General features: G+C 52.2%; 1 protein-coding gene across 1 annotated transcript in view; it reads left to right on the top strand.

Moving 5' to 3' along the window:
* PHF2 (PHD finger protein 2) overlaps nucleotides 1-16,713 on the top strand; it is an 88,491-nt gene extending 71,778 nt beyond the window's left edge. Inside the window, exons 18-22 of the mRNA XM_074152680.1 lie at nucleotides 9,194-9,471; nucleotides 11,573-11,668; nucleotides 12,550-12,659; nucleotides 13,863-14,124; nucleotides 16,625-16,713. Of these exons, the coding sequence (XP_074008781.1) occupies nucleotides 9,194-9,471; nucleotides 11,573-11,668; nucleotides 12,550-12,659; nucleotides 13,863-14,124; nucleotides 16,625-16,713 (835 nt within the window). The remainder of the gene's footprint in view (nucleotides 1-9,193; nucleotides 9,472-11,572; nucleotides 11,669-12,549; nucleotides 12,660-13,862; nucleotides 14,125-16,624) is intronic.
* Nucleotides 16,714-18,492: the final 1,779 nt, after the last annotated feature.

Below are 18,492 nucleotides of genomic sequence, written 5' to 3'. Positions count from 1 at the left end.
GTCAGCCCTTCTTTCCGCGATGGCCGACGTCCAGAGAGGACTCTGTTCATCTGCCCTTGATCCCGATCCGTGTGTTCCTGACTCCAGAGCTGGAATCCAGTTCCCATCTGTCACTGAGTCCAGTCTGGGCCTTCCCCAGTGCCTGCCGGTGACGTGACTGTCATCCTGGGAGCTTGATACGGTTTTGTATATATTGTATGCAATATGTATTGCAAACCACGCGGAGAGCGACAGCAGCAGCGGTGAGTGCTGCTGCTTTAAATTTGATTTAGATCGAGCCGGAGAGGGGACTTCCCGGAGACGGAGAAGCCGAAGGAGAGCGGAGAGACCCGAAGCGAGTCGGGAATCTCGCGAGGGAGGCGCGAGGCTGACGTGGCTGGGGGCGGGCCGGGCGAGCCGCGGCAAATTTAAAAGCGGCTGCAGCCGCGGCAGGTTCAGAGCGCGTGCCGGGCGCACGTGAGCGCACGGGCGGGTACATTAGCGCGCGGGCGCACGTGCGCAGGACAAAGAGGGAGAGTCTGAGGGCGAACGGTCCGTTCGGGCTCAGGAGAGGAAATGGCGACGAAACGCCCCAAAGCCCCCGTGAAGAAGAATGTGGGAACTCAGACCGAGCTCCCGCGCCAGGACGCGGCCGTGCAGGGCCCCGGCTGCACCGAATGCCTGAGCCTGGCTGTGGTACCACAGGGACCCAGAGACACCCATTGTGTGCCATGCGAGCAGAGAAACGACCTGCTCAGGCAGGTGGTGGAACTGAGAGAAGAGGTGGAAAGGTTAAGAAGCATTAGGGAATGCGAAAGTGAAATAGACTGGTGGAGCCGTACCCTGAGGCAAAGGCAGCAAGAAGAGGCTCTAATAAAAGTAGATGATCCCCTCCCACCCTGTCACCAGGCAGAGAGAGGGGACTTAATAGAAAGGGGGGAATGGAGGCTGGTCCTTCCTCGGAGAGGCAAGCGGAACCCCCAACAGCCTCCCTCACCTTCCCAGTTACATCTGCATAATAGGTTTGGAGTTCTGGATTTTGGGGACGAGGTAAATGAGAACGAAGAGGACGATCTACCCAGTGAGGCACCCAGGACTAGTCACCCACCCCCGTGCCTCAGGACGTCATCAACTAAGGAAAAAAGAAAGGTGATTGTAATAGGTGACTCCCTTCTGAGTGGAACAGAGGGCCCAATCTGTAGACCAGACCCATCCCACAGGGAAGTCACCTGCCTCCCTGGGGCCAGGATTAAGGATATACAGAGGGAAATTCACTCCCTGGTTCAGCCCTCAGATTATTACCCACTACTGATATTTCAAGTGGGCAATGATGAAGTAGCCACCAGAAGCCTAAAGGCAATGAAAAGGGACTTCAGAGTGCTGGGACAATGGTCAAGGGATCAGGAGCACAAGTGGTGTTCTCTTCTATCCCACCAGTCACAGGGATGGATGGGGGGATAAATAGGAAGAATCAAAAGATCAACTCATGGCTGAAAGACTGGTGTAAACGGCAGGACTTTGGATTCTTTGATCCCGGGCAGATCTACAGGTCACCAGGCATACTGGCAGCAGGTGGGGGAAGCCTAACCCAAAGGGGAAAAAGGATATTGGGACAAGAATTAGCAGGGCTCATTGAGAGAGCTTTAAACTAGTTTTGAAGGGGGATGGGGTTGGAACCAGGGTTACTAAAGTGGTGCCCAGGAATAGCGTGCCAGTGCTAGTAGGTAAAGGTGCCAGCACAGCCTTGCAGCCTGTTGTGGCAGTTGATGAGGGAGAGAAGGACACATGTGGCCGTGAAGACATGAGTAGTGATAAGATGGTAACTGCAGAAATGTCTGCACATGAACAGGTGGGAATTAGTGCCTGCCCTCCCAGAAAAATAGTGGGACGATTAGCCCAGCTGAAGTGTATCTACATGAATGCACGCAGCATGGGTAACAAACAGGAAGAGCTGGAGGCCATCGTACAGCAAGAAAACTGTGATCTGGTTGCCATCACAGAAACGTGGTGGGAGGACTCGCATAACTGGAGTGCTGTGATTGATGGTTACCAACTTTTCAGAAGGGACAGGCAAGGAAAGAGAGGTGGTGGGGTGGCCCTTTATGTTAAGAGCAGTATTGTATGCCTCGAACTTAGCAAGATGACAGTGTTGAGTGTCTATGGATAAGAATTAAGGGGAAGACCAATAAGGCAGACCATCATGGTGGGAATTTGTTATAGACCCCCAAACCAGGATATAAAGGCAGATGAAATATTCTATAAGCAGCTGGCAGAGACCTCACGATCACTCCCCCTTGTACTCATGGGGGACTTCAACTTCCCAGATATCTGCTGGAAATATAACACAGCAGAGAGGCAACAGTCCTGGAGATTCTTAGAGTGCATGGAAGACAACTTCCTAACGCAGCTGGTGAGAAAACCGAATAGGGAAAGTGCCCTACTGGACCTGCTGATAATTAACTCAGAAGGTCTTGTGGGGGATGTAAACATTGGAGGTCGTCTTGGACAGAGTGATCATGAAATGATACAATTTCAATTTTTGCTGAAGCAAGGAGGGGGGCCAGCAAAACTGCCACGTTGGACTTCCGAAGGGCAGACTTTGGCCTCTTCAGGAGCATGGTTGAAAGTGTCCCTTGGGAGACAGTCCTGAAGGGCAAAGGTGCCCAGGAAGGCTGGTCGCACTTCAAGGAGGCACTCTTAAAAGCCCAGGAAAGAGCCATACCCAAATCCTGAAAAACAAGCAGGAAGGGAAGAAGACCAGCCTGGCTAAATAGAGAGCTTTGGCTGGAACTCAGGAACAAAAAGAAGGTTTATGATCTTTGTAAAAGGGGCCTGGCAGGCAAGGAGAAATACCAGGAAGCAGTGAAGATATGCAGGGGGAAAATTAGAAGGGCCAAGGCTCAAGCCGAGCTCATCTTGGCCACTACAGTTAAGAATAACAAAAAGGGTTTTTTTTGGTATGTAAACAGTAAAAGGAAGATTAGGGATAACGTGGGCCCACTGAGGAATGAGATGGGCACCCTAGTGGTGGAAGACACGGAGAAAGCAGAGTTGCTGAATGCCTTCTTTTCTTCAGTCTTCACTGCTAAGGCTGTCCTTCATGAATGTCTGGCCTTGGAGGCAAGGGGGAGGGTATGGAGAGAGGAAGTTTTTCCTCCAGTAGAGGAGGACCAGGTTCGGGACCACTTGGCCAAACTGGACATTCATAAGTCCATGGGCCCTGATGGGATGCACCCACGAGTGCTGAGAGAGCTGGCAGATGTTATCGCTGGGCCACTCTCTATCATCTTTGAAAGGTCATGGAGAACAGGAGAGGTGCCTGAAGACTGGAGGAAGGCCAACATCACTCCAGTCTTCAAAAAGGGCAAGAAGGAGGACCCTGGGAACTACAGACCAGTTGGTTTCACCTCCATCCCTGGGAAGGTAATGGAGAGACTCATTCTAGATGTCATCTCCAAACAAGTTGAAGAGCGGGGGGTTATTGGAAGTGGGCAACATGGGTTTACCAGGGGTAAATCATGTTTGACCAATCTGATAGCTTTCTATGATGCTATAACTGGTTGGTTGGATGAGAGGAGGGCAGCAGATGTCATCTACCTTGACTTCAGCAAGGCTTTTGACACAGTCTCCCATAGCATCCTCATTGGGAAACTAAGGAAGTGTGGGCTGGATGAGGGGACAGTGAGGTGGATTGAGAACTGGCTGTGTGACAGGACCCAAAGGGTAATGATTAATGGAGCAGGTTCAAGCTGGAGGCCTGTAATCAGTGGTGTCCCCCAGGGGTCAATACTTGGTCCAGTCCTGTTCAACATATTCATCAGCGACCTGGACGAGGGGACCGAGTGTATCCTCAGCAAGTTTGCTGATGACACCAAACTGGGAGGGGTGGCTGACACCCCGGAGGGCCGTGCTGCCATCCAGCGAGACCTGGACAGGCTGGAGAGCTGGGCAAGGAAGAACCTCATGAGGTTCAACAGGGAAAAGTGTAGGGTCCTGCACCTGGGGAAGAAGAATGTCAGGCACCAATACAGGTTAGGTGTGCACCTGCTGGAGACAAGTTCCGAAGAGAAAGATCTGGGGGTCCTGGTAGACAGCAAAATGACAATGAGCAAGCAGTGTGCTCTTGTGGCCAGGAAGGCCAATGGAATCCTGGGCTGCATAGGGAAGAGTGTGGCTAGTAGGTCGAGGGAAGTCATTCCCCCCCTCTGCTCTGCACTGGTGAGGCCACAACTGGAATACTGCATCCAGTTCTGGGCTCCCCAATTCAAGAGGGACAGGGAACTACTGGAAAGAGTCCAGCGAAGGGCAATGAGGATGATTCAAGGGTTGGAGCATCTCCCTTATGAAGAAAGGCTGAGAGAGCTGGGACTCTTCAGCCTGGAGAAGAGAAGGCTGAGGGGAGACCTTATCAATGCTTATAAGTATCTGAAGGGTGGGTTGAAGGAGGAGGGAGCCAGACTCTTTTCAGTGGTTGCCAGTGAGAGGACGAGGGGCAACGGGCACAAGCTGGAACATAGGAGGTTCCACTCAAATATGAGAAGAAACTTCTTTCCGGTGAGGGTGACAGAGCCCTGGAACAGGCTGCCCAGGGAGGTTGTGGAGTCCCCTTCTTTGGAGATTTTCAAGACCCGCCTGGATGCAGTCCTGAGTAACATGCTCTGACATGCTCTGGGCAATCCTGCTTCAGCAGGGGAGTTGGACTAGATGATCTATATGGTCCCTTCCAACTCTAAAAATTCAGTGAAATTCAGTATCTATTTTTTTTTAATTTTATTTTAACATTAATTCTTCATTAAAGTAGTTTAGTTCATTCTAGACTTCTAAATCTCCTTCTCTCTTCCTCTCCTCTCTTTTGGGGGAGGGGTGGGGAGAGAGGGAAGGGCCATCTGTCGGTCTGGTTTTGGTAAATTTGGCCGAAACCACGACAGTTCCTCAGAGGGGAGGTGAGACATTAGTGACCTTACTGTCTGTCATCTCCACCTTGCCCTTTGGTGCTCCCAGACATCTGTGTAGGCAGCATGGAGAATGGGGGAGAAGCCACTCCTCAGTGAGTAATACTCTGCTGAAGTTAATAATAAATTTGATTTCTGAACAGGAGGATATAGGTGAAAGGCTCAGTAATTGCTTATGAAGGGAAGGAGGTGATCTGGCCAGCAGATGTTGGACCCTCACAGGGAGATGGCAGTAGTTGTGGAAAGTGAGGCACCAGCTCCCTGCGTGATGTCCTCTCCCAGCTTCAGGGCACTGGGATCCTCCTGGGCCCAGACAGCACAGGGACCAGCCTCAATAAGGAGGTAAAACCTTAGTCTGTGGGGAATTGTGTGTATTCTTGTCATGCTGGTGGCTGTTTGCCTATTGCCACCCGCTCTGGAACGTGCTGTCAGGGAAAGGATGCTCTTGTCAAATCCAGGCAGGAATCACGGGCAGTGTGGAAGCCCCAAAGCGTAGCCTGAAGGGATGCTTTATCCTCTCCTCCCTGACAAAGTTGCTGCTGGCAACAGCAGGCTGTTCTGGGACACTGAGCTCCGAGGCTTAAACCCAACATGACAAATAGTGGCAGAGAGCACTGTGTGTAGGGCACAAAGCCATCTGTGCCATACAGAGCAACGTCTTCTTCCCCTGGTTCCCACTGAGATGAGCTGCCCTTCCCTGCTCCCCATCACACTGTCCCGACCAGCGCTGCAGGCAGGTCAGCCCTGGGGGAGATTTTACTGGGGATGGGTTTTAACAGCAGATTTTCCCTTCTGTTGTGGTGCTTCTCTTGGTTAATAATGTGAAAACATGCTGCCAGTTTCAGCTCTGGGGAGCAGCAGCAGAAAGGTGGTTGCTGGTGATGATGATGCGCATGGCTCTTTAGCATGGCTAACGAGGCTGCTCAGCATGGGTGCAAGCTTGGCCCGTTGGGCTCTGTACTGGCTTAGTGTGGGCTCTGGGTGAGACCTTGGACTTGGACCTCCTCCACAGCCCACCCTGTGGGTCATTCAGGAAGCCACCTTGGCTTTGGCCATGCCCTTTTGGCCATTTGAGTGGCTCTTTTGCCTGTGGATGCTGCTGGGGCTGCACTGAGGTGTGCTGCGTGGTGCTGGGTGTTGCAGGGGAGGCAGGCAGTGTCCAGTGGGGACCTCTTTGAGCTCCACACTCACAGGCTGAGAGAGTTGGGGGGGTTCAGCCTGGAGAAGAGAAGGCTCCAGAGAGACCTTAGAGCCTCTTCCAGTCCCTAAGGGGGCTCCAGGAAAGCTGGGGAGGGACTCTTGATCAGGGAGGGGAGCCATGGGACGAGGGGGAAGGGTTTGACACTGAAAGAGGGGAGATTGAGATGAGATCTGGGAAAGAACTTCTTTGCTGTGAGGGTGGTGAGACCCTGGCCCAGGTTGCCCAGAGAAGCTGTGGCTACCCCATCCCTGGAGGGGTTCAAGGCCAGGTTGGAGGGGGCTTGGAGCAACCTGGTCTGGTGGGAGGTGTCCCTGTCCAGGGCAGGGGGTGGCAGTGCGTGGGCTTTAAGGTCCCTTCCAACCCAAACCATTCTGTGATTCTATGATTCCTGCGCTATATGTAGCTGAAAATCACCAAATGCTTGCTAGGGAGCAAAGAGTTATTGCAGTAAAATAATCTCTCAATGATGTGTCCTTGTCTTTGCAAGAGTAAAAGGAAACAATAAAATCCCAAAAAGTGAGGCCGTGCAAAATGCTGAGGTGGAGCCCATTGCAAAGGGTACAAAGTGCTGCAAGTCAGTTTGTTAAAGTGTCCTTTTCTCTGTTCACCCACAACAGCATTTTTTAGCATGAGGAAAGGAGAGCGAGGCTGCGGGATTTGCAGAATGGCAGCAGTGTCTCTGCTGTCACCAAGGGCCACCGCGCTGGAGGGTGGCAGGAGGGCCCTTGGCAGCCAGATGCTGCCAAGGGAACTGGGGGGCAGCAGCACGGGCAGCTTTGCTCCTGCTCCCGCTCTCATTTTACATGTTTTTTAAGTCATAATTGAAACTCACAGATAGTTTACTTTCATAAATGTATTTTTTTAATGGTTGCTGAGGCTACAGAAAGGGGATATGGCCTCACAGAGCTTAAAAATTGCTTCCTGATTCTTCTTGAATTTTTTTTTGGCTTGGGAAGCTGAAATACCTCTAATGGAAGTGCAGGCAAGCACATGCCCTAATGAGAAACACTTTGCCCCGTGTGCAGCTCGGTCTCTGTGAGACATTTCACCCACACGGTCAGGTTGTGGTTTCACTCTCAAAACCACTGGTTTTGATCATATTCCACAACTTATTTGTGGAAGCTTGTGTTGCTTAAGGCAGTTCCTCTCTGATTTGCCCATTTAGTGGTCAGTGTTTGATGGTCTGTTTGCAGTGTTTTGAGAGTCCAGTGTTTGCAAAAACGGTTGGGGGGAAAAAATTGAGAGAAAATACGTTAATTTCTTATAGATGATGCAAAATATGCCTTTGGCAGGGAGAAGGCTAAGGCATCTGGCATGATAATGAGGAATTAAAGTGTCTCATCCCTAAATAAGTTTTTCAAAGTTATTCTGTTTGTTGAGTTGCTAACTGCTAACACCAGTTTTACCTCATTTTCAGGATTATTTATAAATGCAATTAGTGCCCAGAAACTCTCATTATGTCTTGTACGTTACTCTATCCGGAGTCCTGTAATGGTTTAAAGTGGATTAAATTAAGATCAAATCGGAGAAAGCGATGTGGTACTGCTAATTTCCTTGGGAAATGCTGTGTGTTAGTGGATTCTATTGCATAACCGTTAAAAAAGTCATTACCACAGCAAGTTTTTTTTGTGTTTCACTATTTGCCCAAACTCCAAAGTTGTGGAAATATTTGATGATGCGTTCCGCCTGGTGCAGAATTAATGTCTGGTGTTCTCTGATGAGATTATCGTTCTTCTACATTCTTCTGTATGGTGGGGAGGGTGCTTTCCCACCTTGTTATGCGTACATGCCAGTCAGAATTTACACATCATTTGACCGCAGCTTATTCTGTAGGAATATATTTCTGTCTGTAGTAGACGCACAGTCCCTGTTGAAAACTGGCAATAAACTGCCTCAAAGCAAGTTCAATGAAATAAAGGTTTCCACCCACCCTGTAGGTGCACATATCCAGTCCATATCTCTCCAGCATCTCCCATAATCAATCCATCCCACATCCACATCAGAAAACTCTCCCAATGCACTGCAGAAATCTCTTGAATTGCTTGTGTCCTATCGTGGTGCTCTTCCAGCAGATCCTGGAGTGGTGACAGTCCCCAGGGAGAACTGTGACCTGTGATCATGAGCTTCCTTCCAGTTGTTCAAATTCTTCCTCTACCTGCTTAGCAGTATCGTAGAATCACAGAATGGGTTGGGTTGGAAGGGACCTTAAAGCCCACGCACTGCCACCCCCTGCCCTGGACAGGGACACCTTCCATCAGACCAGGTTGCTCAAAGCCCCCTCCAACCTGGCCTTGCACCCCTCCAGGGATGGGGCAGCCACAGCTTCTCTGGGCAACCTGGGCCAGGCTCTCACCACCCTCACAGCAAAGAATTTCTTCCTGAGATCTCATCTAGATCTCCCCTCTTCCAGTTTGAAGCCCTTACCCATAGGACAAGGTCCTATTGCCACATGCTCTTGTAAAAAGTCCTTCTTTAGCTTTCTTCTAGGCCCCCTTCAAATACTGCAAAGCTGCTCTAAGGTCTCTCCGGAGCCTTCTCTTCTCCAGGCTGAGCACCCCTAACTCTCTCACCCTGTCTCCATAGCAGAGGGGCTCCCGCCCTATGTATGTAGCAGAAGCCCACCTCAACATCCCCCTCCAGCGCTGCCCCATAAGCCCTCAGAGTTGGTAGTAGAGACACTGCATGTCTCTAGTTGGAAGTAGAGACACTTTTCAACAATGGTTGGGAAGGCAGTTATGGGCTTTGAAAAGTTACCTGACCCTTGTCCTCGCCCACTAGTGACAGCAGCTCCCAGGGAGATGCCTATCACACGCCCAGCCCCATGGCGCACAGCTCCATCATTTCTGGGACAGCAACCCCAAATCTATTATGCTGTCCATGATACTGCTGTTAGCATAAAAATAACTGGTGTCGCTGGTGGCACACCCAGATGCTCAAAGGACAGTAATCGGGAAGTCTCTTCTAGCAACACTGTGCAGTGAATGGAGTCAACTGCTTGTGAGGGGTTCACGTTTTCCTGGACTCACTAATAACTCTTGTATTTCTCACTGTCTCCCTGAAGTCAGCCACCCGCCTCGCCCAGCACGCAGGAAGCCATCCAGGGCATGCTATCAATGGCAAACCTCCAGGCCTCAGAGTCCTGCCTCCAGACCACATGGGGTACCAATCAGGCGAAGAACAACTCCATCTCCACACAGAACTCTAAAAAAACGGGTGGTGGCAGCAACAAAAATGCCAGCAAACGGTTACTAAAGAAAAGCACAAAGAACAGTATTGACATTGAAGACTACGATGAAGATCAGGACCACTTAGATGCCTGTTTTAAAGATTCCGATTACGGTAAGTAGAGAGGACAAAGTGTGAGTGTTTGCCTGGGTGTGCATGGACGTATTTGTGCATGTTTGCAAATACCTCCACGTTTCTCATGATGCGCTTGCTCGCATTGTGTCACGTTGAAATCCTCTGGGTATCTGGGAGAGAAGGAGTGCAGATAACAAGAGATCTGCAGGGCAGAATGAAGCAAACACCGTGTGACAGGTAGACCAACTGCAGAGCTGGTGGTGATTTGGCCATCCAGGTAGAATGTATTTGAGGCATGTCACAATCAGATGTTAAGAGGCATGGAAGCCCACCACAACTGCGGCAGTCAACCAAGAAACAGGAACCTGTCCCAGAAACACGTCACGTACTGGTACTTGTGACGGAAATGTCCTGGTCTGTACAACAGCAATAAAATATCTAGCTAAAATGAGTGAGGAATTGAATTTGTACTTGAAAAAGGGATCCAGTGGTATTTTGAGTGTTGGCAGAGAGTGCAAGCAGCTGAAGGAGAGATCGGCACAAACCCAGTTATATCAGTTCTGCCATAATAATCTGCAGGAGCATTTTTGAATATAAGTAGTGAGGAAATGAAGAAAAGTAATCACGTGAAGACTGATAGAGACTGGAAAGCCTGAAGTACCAAGGAGAGCAAGAAGTTGGTAGAGGTTTATGTTGCATAACAGGAGAGTCTGTGTGTGCGTTGAAGTCTCCCTGGCAAGTGTGGCCATCAGAAATCATCTGTTGTGGCTGGAGAAGTGGAGTGTGTGTGTTGTCACATTATTAACAGAAATGCCAAGGCAGAACAGAGATGTGGTGACATGTTGCAGAAGAGGCTGCCCAGCCATTGAGGGTGCACTCCAGGTGCTGGGATGCAGCGATACTGCTGCAAGGTGCTTTGGGAAAGGGCAGCTCCATGAAGGTGTTGGGCAGGGCTGTGGTTCACAGACAGATGCCACCGCTCTGCCGAGGGGTGGATTTGCTCATTATGTGTCCATGCTGACAGCAAATGGAGAGTCTGTGCTGTGAGCAGGCTTGGTTTCCAGAGGCTCTGTTTGTGCCCCATCTGAGCAGCAGATTTCTAGTGTCAGTGGTCAAATGCCACAATAATGCCAAAATCACCATGATGTAACAAATGGCAACTGGCAAGAAAATCAGACTCATGAAAAAAAACATGTTAAAGGCTGGGACAGAATTTAGACAGATAAGTTGGCGTTTATCCCAGAAGCTTGTGAAGGGTCTTTTGGTAGAATGGTTCACTTTCATCTGACATTGTTGGGGTTGTTCAGTAGATGAGAAGGCTCTGGGGAGACCTTAAAGCCCCTTCCAGTCCCTAAAAGGGCTCCAGGAAAGGGAGTGGACAAGGGGGAACAAGGGGGAACAGTTTTAAACTGAAAGAGGGGAGGTCTGGTGAGATCTCAGGAAGAAATTCTTTGCTGGTGGTGGTGTGCGAGAAAATTCTTTGCTGAGGGTGGTGAGACCCTGGCCCAGGTTGCCCAGAGAAGCTGCGGCTGCCCCATCCCTGGAGGGGTTCAAGGCCAGGTTGGAGGGGGCTTTGAGCAGCCTGGTCTGGTGGGAGGTGTCCCTTCCCAGGGCAGGAGGTGGCACTGGGTGGGCTTTAAGGTCCCTTCCAAACTAAACCATTCTATGATTCTATGATTCTATCTTTTGGATACACCTAAGTCAAGGAAAGCCGTTTTCAAGGTCTGTGTAAACAGCACCGTGTAATTTCTCTCTATGTAAATGCGGGAGTCACAGGGGCCAGGAAGGTGGGTGCTGAATAGAGCAGTTGGCTGATGTGTCTCCAGCATCAGTTCACATCTCTTCTAGCTGTGCTGCCACTCCACAGACAGGAGGAAGACTAATTTTTCCTGAGAAGTTTCACTGTGTATCCTAAAAGTAGTCGGTGACAGTTTAATGACGACAGCTCCTAAGTGTAGTGTGTGGATGAGAGCAGGACAAAGTCCACTGAGCATTGCGGCTGCGTCACCACTCAGTGGTACCTCTGGAGGACCTTGCTGTTCTAGCTGTGATGCTGTCGTCACCGCACCTGTAAGTGGGCCTCTGTGCAGGCTAGAGCTGTTTCCTACACTGAAACTATTGTCTTTGTTTCCTACTGTAGTTTACCCTTCTCTGGAATCAGATGAAGATAATCCAGTATTCAAATCCCGATCAAAGAAAAGGAAAAGTTCAGATGATGCCCCTTACAGTCCAACGGGTAAGTCCATATGGTCTGTGCTGCCCAGACTCAGGCTAAGTCATGCAGGTGCCTAAAAAACCCCCATTTTTCAATGAGTGTGGAAATTGTAAGACCACAACTAGCGATTTCTTTATCATGTGAAGGATAAATCCTTTCCAACGCAGTGGGAGGTGATGTCATGAGCTGGGACTCATGCTAAGCAGTGTTAGCCTTCCTCCATCAAGCAGGTGGCAGGAAAAAGTCATTTCTGGATGGGTTGTGGGTTTATTTTTCTTCACAGTCTTGGTGATGGAACAATTGGTGGCCACCTTAGCATTGATACAACAGTGAAACCCCAGACAGCTGAGTAGCCACGGCTTTTAGGTGTTGACTGTGTAAAGAGAAATGAGAGAGTGTGGGAATGGTCTCCTCCAGGTTCAGCCAAAGCTGGTGGTCTGGGAGGGTGTTTTTGTTGCAGCTCACCCGAGGCAGTGACAGGCCAGGGGGTCCTTAGACCCCTTTGATGTGTCCCACTAACAGGAGAGTCTCCCTGGCTTGTTGTGTGTGTGACAAGCAGCCCATGTCTCATCAGCTTCATCGTGCAGTGGCTGCATGTCACCCCCAGCTGATGGGGCGGTGAACACTGTCCATTTTGAAGTGATGCTGGCATCACTATCTCTGTAGCGTGGGCAGAAACCTCCCTTGACTTTGGCTTCAGGTGGCTGCAGCTGCCGGTGAAGTTTCTCATCTCTGTTACATCTTCATTGGCACCTTCTCCCCAAGCCACTGTGGCTGGAGGACTTGTCCTGGGGAAGGAAGGGCTGAGGCTCAGGAGGGCAGAGCCTCGCTGTCTCGTATGTGGTTATGGTGCTCACACAGGCACGTTCTTCACGTCTCACCTGCATCTGCTTTCCTTGTAGCACGAGTCGGTCCCTCGGTGCCTCGACAAGACAGACCCGTGCGAGAGGGCACAAGAGTTGCCTCCATTGAAACCGGACTCGCCGCTGCTGCTGCAAAGCTGTCACAGCAGGTGAGGTTGCTTGAGAAGTTACTGTCAAGAATGAAAGCCCTCTCCCCCGGCAGCAGAGTCATGCCCAAAGAACAGCGCAGTGCCAGTCCTCCTCAGTCTTTGTTCGTGCCAGTGACACAAGGCTCAGCAGTCTCAGGGGAAATAAATGGGATGACAGTCCATTAGTGTCACAGCGTGTCTGACAACGCCGTGGCACAGCGCAGGCAATGCATCGGAAGCGTAGAGGAGTATGAGCGAGCATGCGTAGCTGCCGGGCTAGGGCAGAAGGAGGCTGCCCAAGAGGAGTGTGCATGAACTGCATATTGATGTGTATTGGAGAGTCTGACTGGTGTGATTGGCTCATCTGTGGAAATCAGCTGCTGGGAACCATAGGGATTTACTTCCAAAGGTTTGGTGAATCATTGGGTCAGTTCAGCAAAGATACTGAGGCACTTTGGGAGTTGGTAAGTGTCTGGTCTCTGGAGAGGTCAGATAGATGGTAAGCGCATAACACACATAGGCCCACAAATGTGACACCATGAGGCGCAAAGGTGACAAGGGCTGCTGGAGCAAGGTTGGTGAGACACCTTGGCAAGTTGCTGGAGGTGTGGTTTTTGGTGGCACTGTGTGTCTGTGATGCATACAGTTGAGTAGAAGAGCTCTAAGGACGGTAGCAGGGTTTCATCGAGAAGCGGACGGAAGGCAGGCAAGGGCACCAGGATGGTGACAGACCACCGTTCTCATGGTGTGTTAAGTGCAGTTACAGGGCGAGAGATACCATGTGTGTCGTAGCAGGAGGCAGAGTCTGTGAATCAGTGGGATGTTTAATATCCTCCATGCTATTGTGGAAGTGTATGAAGATACCTGAAGATAGGAGGTGCCAGTTTTTGTGGAGCATCGAAAGGTTTGTTCACGCCAAACCCCGCTGGTGTCCCACGGCAGGGTCAGTTTGGTCCTGGCTGGCTGCCCTTCACCGCAGTGAGTGCAGAGTTAACAGACCAGGAGGCTCTGCACAAAGCGCAGACGTAGATGCAAAAAGGGCAAAGGTGTGTGTGCAGCAGAGAGCTGTGAGTGAGATGGTGTCGGAACAGACCCCAAGCAGTTTGTACATGGCAAACTCCGTGGGTTTTTCTTGTATCAGGACCCTAAGCAACACCGCTGGCCCTTGCTGTAGCTAAAGGTCTTCTGGGGATTAATCTGAGCTTCATGTTTGTCATTTTAAAGGAGGAACAAAAAGGCAAGAAGAAAAAAAATACCAAAAAGAAGCTGTCAACCAACAACGCGAACAAACCGGCTCAGGAGGGCAGCTCGCCAGAGCCGAAGCTGGAGTCACATGCCAGCAGCCTCACAGATCACGAGTACACCGCGGGGGCCAGCACCTTTGGGGTCGCCCAGCCTAACAGGGGATCGCAGCCGATGGCACCCGGTGTTTTCCTCACACAGAGGAGACCCTCATCATCCTCGCAGAACAATGCCTCCGCCAAAGGTACCAGGAAACGCCTGGGGTTACGGTGTAGGAATGGGGAAGTGTGAATTGGTCATGTAATCCATGCCTTTTGCAGGGCCCTCACGTGTTTTGTCTGTCACGGATATGTGGAGGTGCTTTGGCAGGTCAGGTCTGGTTGGAGATGGGGCCCATGGCCTTAGCTGTCCCAGCACTGTGGGCCCAAATAGGCTGCTGGGCTGTTTGTTGCAGGGTGTGAGGCATCCCATGTAGGAAGTACTCCCGAGGAACACCTCCAGTGGTCACATCACAGTCCAGCCAGTCTGGTGAAGCCTTGTCCAGGGGAAGATGCATCCGTGAAGGCTGTTCTGCCCAGGGTAGCTCAGGCACTGCTGTGGTTGGGTGGTGGTTGTACACCAATGCTGACATGATGGGCGAGGATATCCTACCCAGCGGGTGTAGAGCAGAAAACCCGCAAACTTGTCTTGAGAGTTGCCACAAGGGAGCAGAGGAATGTCAAACACAGCTACACAACCTAAGCCAAGAGAGAGGAGAGGTCGCTTGTTGTCCGCTGTAGGGAAAGCTGAGGCCGTCCTGAAGTTCTGGACTAGGATCTCCTATTCTCCGCTTGAACCTTGCTCAGAAAGCATGACAGAGGCAGGGTGTGGGACAGGCACCTTGAAGATAAAGTGTCAATCCCACTGGGAGAAGCTCTGATGTAAAAAGTGAGGCAACATGGCAGATGTCTCCTTCCTTCCCCTATGTTTGAGCAGAGCAAATTAGAGGTAGTGCACGGTGTCCTGCAGTAAAACATCAGAGCAGTTTGAGTGGGCCATGCAGGAGGACATGTGTAACCCATGGTGGGTGCCGGGGTCCTTCCAGGAGCTGGTAACACCTGTGACTGGCTGCAAAACCAGAGAGGAATTAACATATTTGCATGGAATTGTGTCTTTGTGGTGAAATGGTGGCATTAGTGAAACAGGTCCAAGCCAGTGGAAGATGTGATGGGGAGTACTGAATGGAGCTGGAGCCCGGTCTGGCCGGTGAGCTGGGCGGCCCAGTCAGGGTGTCGTGAAGGGAAGCTGACCAGGCATTGTGGATCACACCTTGCCCGTGGTAGTGGGTAGTGGCTTGCCCGTAGCTCACTCCTCAAAGGAGGGAAGGAGCCATGTGCCAAGGAAGCAAGTGGCTGACTTGTAGGCAGCAGAGCACTTTCAGGGCCTCCTGTGCAGGGCCTTGGGACAGCTTGGGGCACCAAGGGGACTTCAGGGCATCTCTCTGCATGGAGCACTGGAGAGTCCTGAGCCCAGGGACTACCAGATCATGCATCACTGGGCATGAAGGGACTGTGGAAGGAGATGGTGGGATGAAGCAGAATTAGGGAGCTGTAGGACCTTCTCAGGGACGGTCTCAGTCTTACGGAGTGAGGCGAAAGGACGAGAAATGAGGAAACTTCCCATGGAAAGTGTCACCCACACTGTCGTGGTCTTTAAGGCATTCAGTGCAGATGGGAAGAGCGGAGAGGAGCTGAGCCTCTGCAGGTACCACACAAGAGTGCACCAGCAGTGGTATGATGGGAAGAGAAAAGCCTGGGTGTTTTGTGTTGTGCCCGGCAGTGCCAGGTGCCCTGGCGACCAGGGGAGATTTTGGCCGTAAGGTGGTAGCCACACCAGTCCCAGAACCAGTATGCAGGGAGCACAGGCTTCACTGAACTGCACAGCTCATGAGCAAGGGCCTGGGCTCGTGGTGGTGGTGTCCTCTCATTGGGTCAGGGAAGGTTGTCCACTCTGGGTGCGTTGTGGTGCCTTGGTGCTGGCCTGAATCTGTAGGAAGTGTGTGTGTGTGAAGTGTGTGTGTGTGTGTCTTTTGGGTGTCTGGATGCATGTGGTCTCTAGAGCTGGGGGGAGAGAGGGCAAGAAGAAATGTGGAGCTGCAGCGGTAGGTGGGTTGGTCTCAGTGTGGTGGGCAAGGAACCAAGCATCCTCGGGGCAGTGCTTGGCTCAGGACTCGTGGTGGGATGCGAGCTTAGCATCCCTGTGCCGCAGGTTGTCCTTTGGGGATGGCACAGAGGTGCCCAGACGTCCGTGGGGAGCCTGCGGGAACCTGGTGACAGCCTGACTGTTGCAAGGAGCTCGTGAGGCGCTAAGGAGTGGGACAGTGCTGGCCTGGCTGGGTTCTGGCTGTCACCCCGGGAACAGGGCAGCAGGGCTGGCACTGTGGAGGCAGGAGAAGGGATGAGATGAGGGATCCCCAGCGGAGAAGGGATGAGATGAGCCTCTACCCTGATCAGGGTGCGCTCAGGGGGACATCCCCGGGTGCAGGTGAGGGATGTACCCCAGCCACAGTGGTGCCGGGTCCCTGCAGAGCCCTGCCTGGTGTCTGGGGGGGAGCCCCCGCACTGGAGGGGTGCTGGGCAGGGGCAGGGCTGGCTGCAGGGTGGCCTGGGGGGCTCCAGGGGAAGGAGGCGGCCAGTGGGGTCATTGTGGGGGGTGACTGTGGGGCAGGAGCGGGCCCTCACACCGCTGCCCCACTCTCCTTCCAGGAAAGCGCACGAAGAAGGGGATGGCCACGGCCAAGCAGCGGCTCGGCAAGATCCTGAAGATCCACCGGAACGGGAAGCTGCTACTCTAGCGGCCAGGCCGGCGGGAGCCCGGGGACGCTGCCGCTGGACTCTTGGCCACCACCACCACCACAGTAATCCCGTTAACTTTCAGCGGTCGGAGTGTACAGAATCCTGCTATAAATATTTTTTAATATAGATGTCCTTTCTCAGAGTGCTGAGAGTGACCAGCCGCAAAAAGTTAATACTAATCCCGGCCGCGGAGGAGCGCGTTGGTCCCCCGGCCCCGGCCCCTGCCCCGGCCCGGCCCTTGGGCGGAGCCGCCGGTGCGGCAGCAGCAGCAGTAGCGAGGCTGGCGGCCGCCGCGCCTCTTCCCGCCCGGCCAGCGGGCAGGGAGCGGCGGCAGCGGCCCCTGTGGGGCGGCCGAGCGGGCCGGGGCCGCGGGACCGGGTTGGGCCGGAGCGGGGCCGGCGGGGCGGGGGCCGTTGGGCTGTGAGGAGGTGGGCCATGGCGGCCGTCAGGCTGTGAGGCAATGGGCGGTGAGGCCATGAGCCGTGGCGGCTGTTGGGCTGTGAGGTGATGGGCGGTAGCGGCCGTTGGGTTGTGAAGCGATGGGCCGTGGCAGTCATCAGGCTGAGGTGATGGGCCGTGAGGCGATGGGCAGCGGCGGCCATTGGGCTGTGAGATGTTGGGTGCGTTTCTCAGGCAACTCCCCTGTCACCCCGTGTAGTTGCGTTTCCCGAGGCATCCTTTTCCTAGAATGTAGCTTGTACATAGCTTTTGGAATAACCACCACCGGTTTTTTATAAGGGGAAAGTCTCTCTGGGGCGCCGCCCACCGGTACCAGCTCTTTGCGTAACTTCTTGTACGAGGAGGGAGACAAGTTATTTTACTAGCACCTTGTGGAGTGTTTCCGTGTTTTGTGACGATGTAATTTATTAATGTTTGTAGCTTTTTATATTTGTACATTTCTTATGGGCTTTGTTTATATACACACATTACCGGGGCGCGGCGCCCGCGGGGAACCAGAGCCACCCGCGGCCGTGGGCGAGGGCCGGGAGGGCCGCACCGGCCTGGGCGTCACGCCGGCTTTTTTTATTATGATTATTATTATTAGTATTATTATTTTTTCGCGACATGTACATTTCTAACAAAGTTTATCGTGGCTATCTATATCTATGACGGTGTTTTATTTACCGGTTCATATCAAATGCTCTTGTATTGAGTTCACGAAATCTAAGTAAACCTAGAGCAAAGTTTAAAAAAAGAAAAAAAAAAAGGAAAAAAAAAAAAGAAAGCAAAGTAAACTATTTCAGGTTTTGTACACAACTGCCTGGGCCTGGCATTTTTGTGGGGTCGACACAGGGTGATGCTGGGCTGAGGGGGGACAGAGGAAGCCATGGGGCTGGGCAGCCGTGGGGTGATGCTGGGCTGGGGGGGGACAGAGGCAGCCAGGGGTCCCCTGGGTTGGGTGGGAAGAGCAGGCAGGGACCCCCTCCCCCCCCCCGAGACCACTCCTCAGGAGCTTGGCGAGCACACCACAGAGTGCTAAGCCAGCGCCCTCCCTGCTCCCCGAAACCCTCGCCAAGACCTCTGCTTGCTGTAGCACCACAAGAAGCCCCGGCTAATCTGGCACAGCCTGGAGTGTCTTGGTAAGATAGCCCATGGTCCACCTAGACAAGTCTGTCCACCGCCCAGCATTGCTCTCATCATCCACCTCCCTTGGACAAGCAAACACACTTGTTTCCCTCCCCTTCCTCCCTCCATCATGAAGGTCACCGGGTGCTACAGGCTTTCCCCTTCTTGTCAGACACTGAAACAGCATATATTTCATGGTTTACTTTGAGCCA

Source organism: Numenius arquata, chromosome 8 (genome assembly GCF_964106895.1).
Source record: "Numenius arquata chromosome 8, bNumArq3.hap1.1, whole genome shotgun sequence".
NCBI classification, from domain to species: domain Eukaryota; kingdom Metazoa; phylum Chordata; class Aves; order Charadriiformes; family Scolopacidae; genus Numenius; species Numenius arquata.
This window is presented reverse-complemented; position numbering and strand designations above follow the sequence as displayed.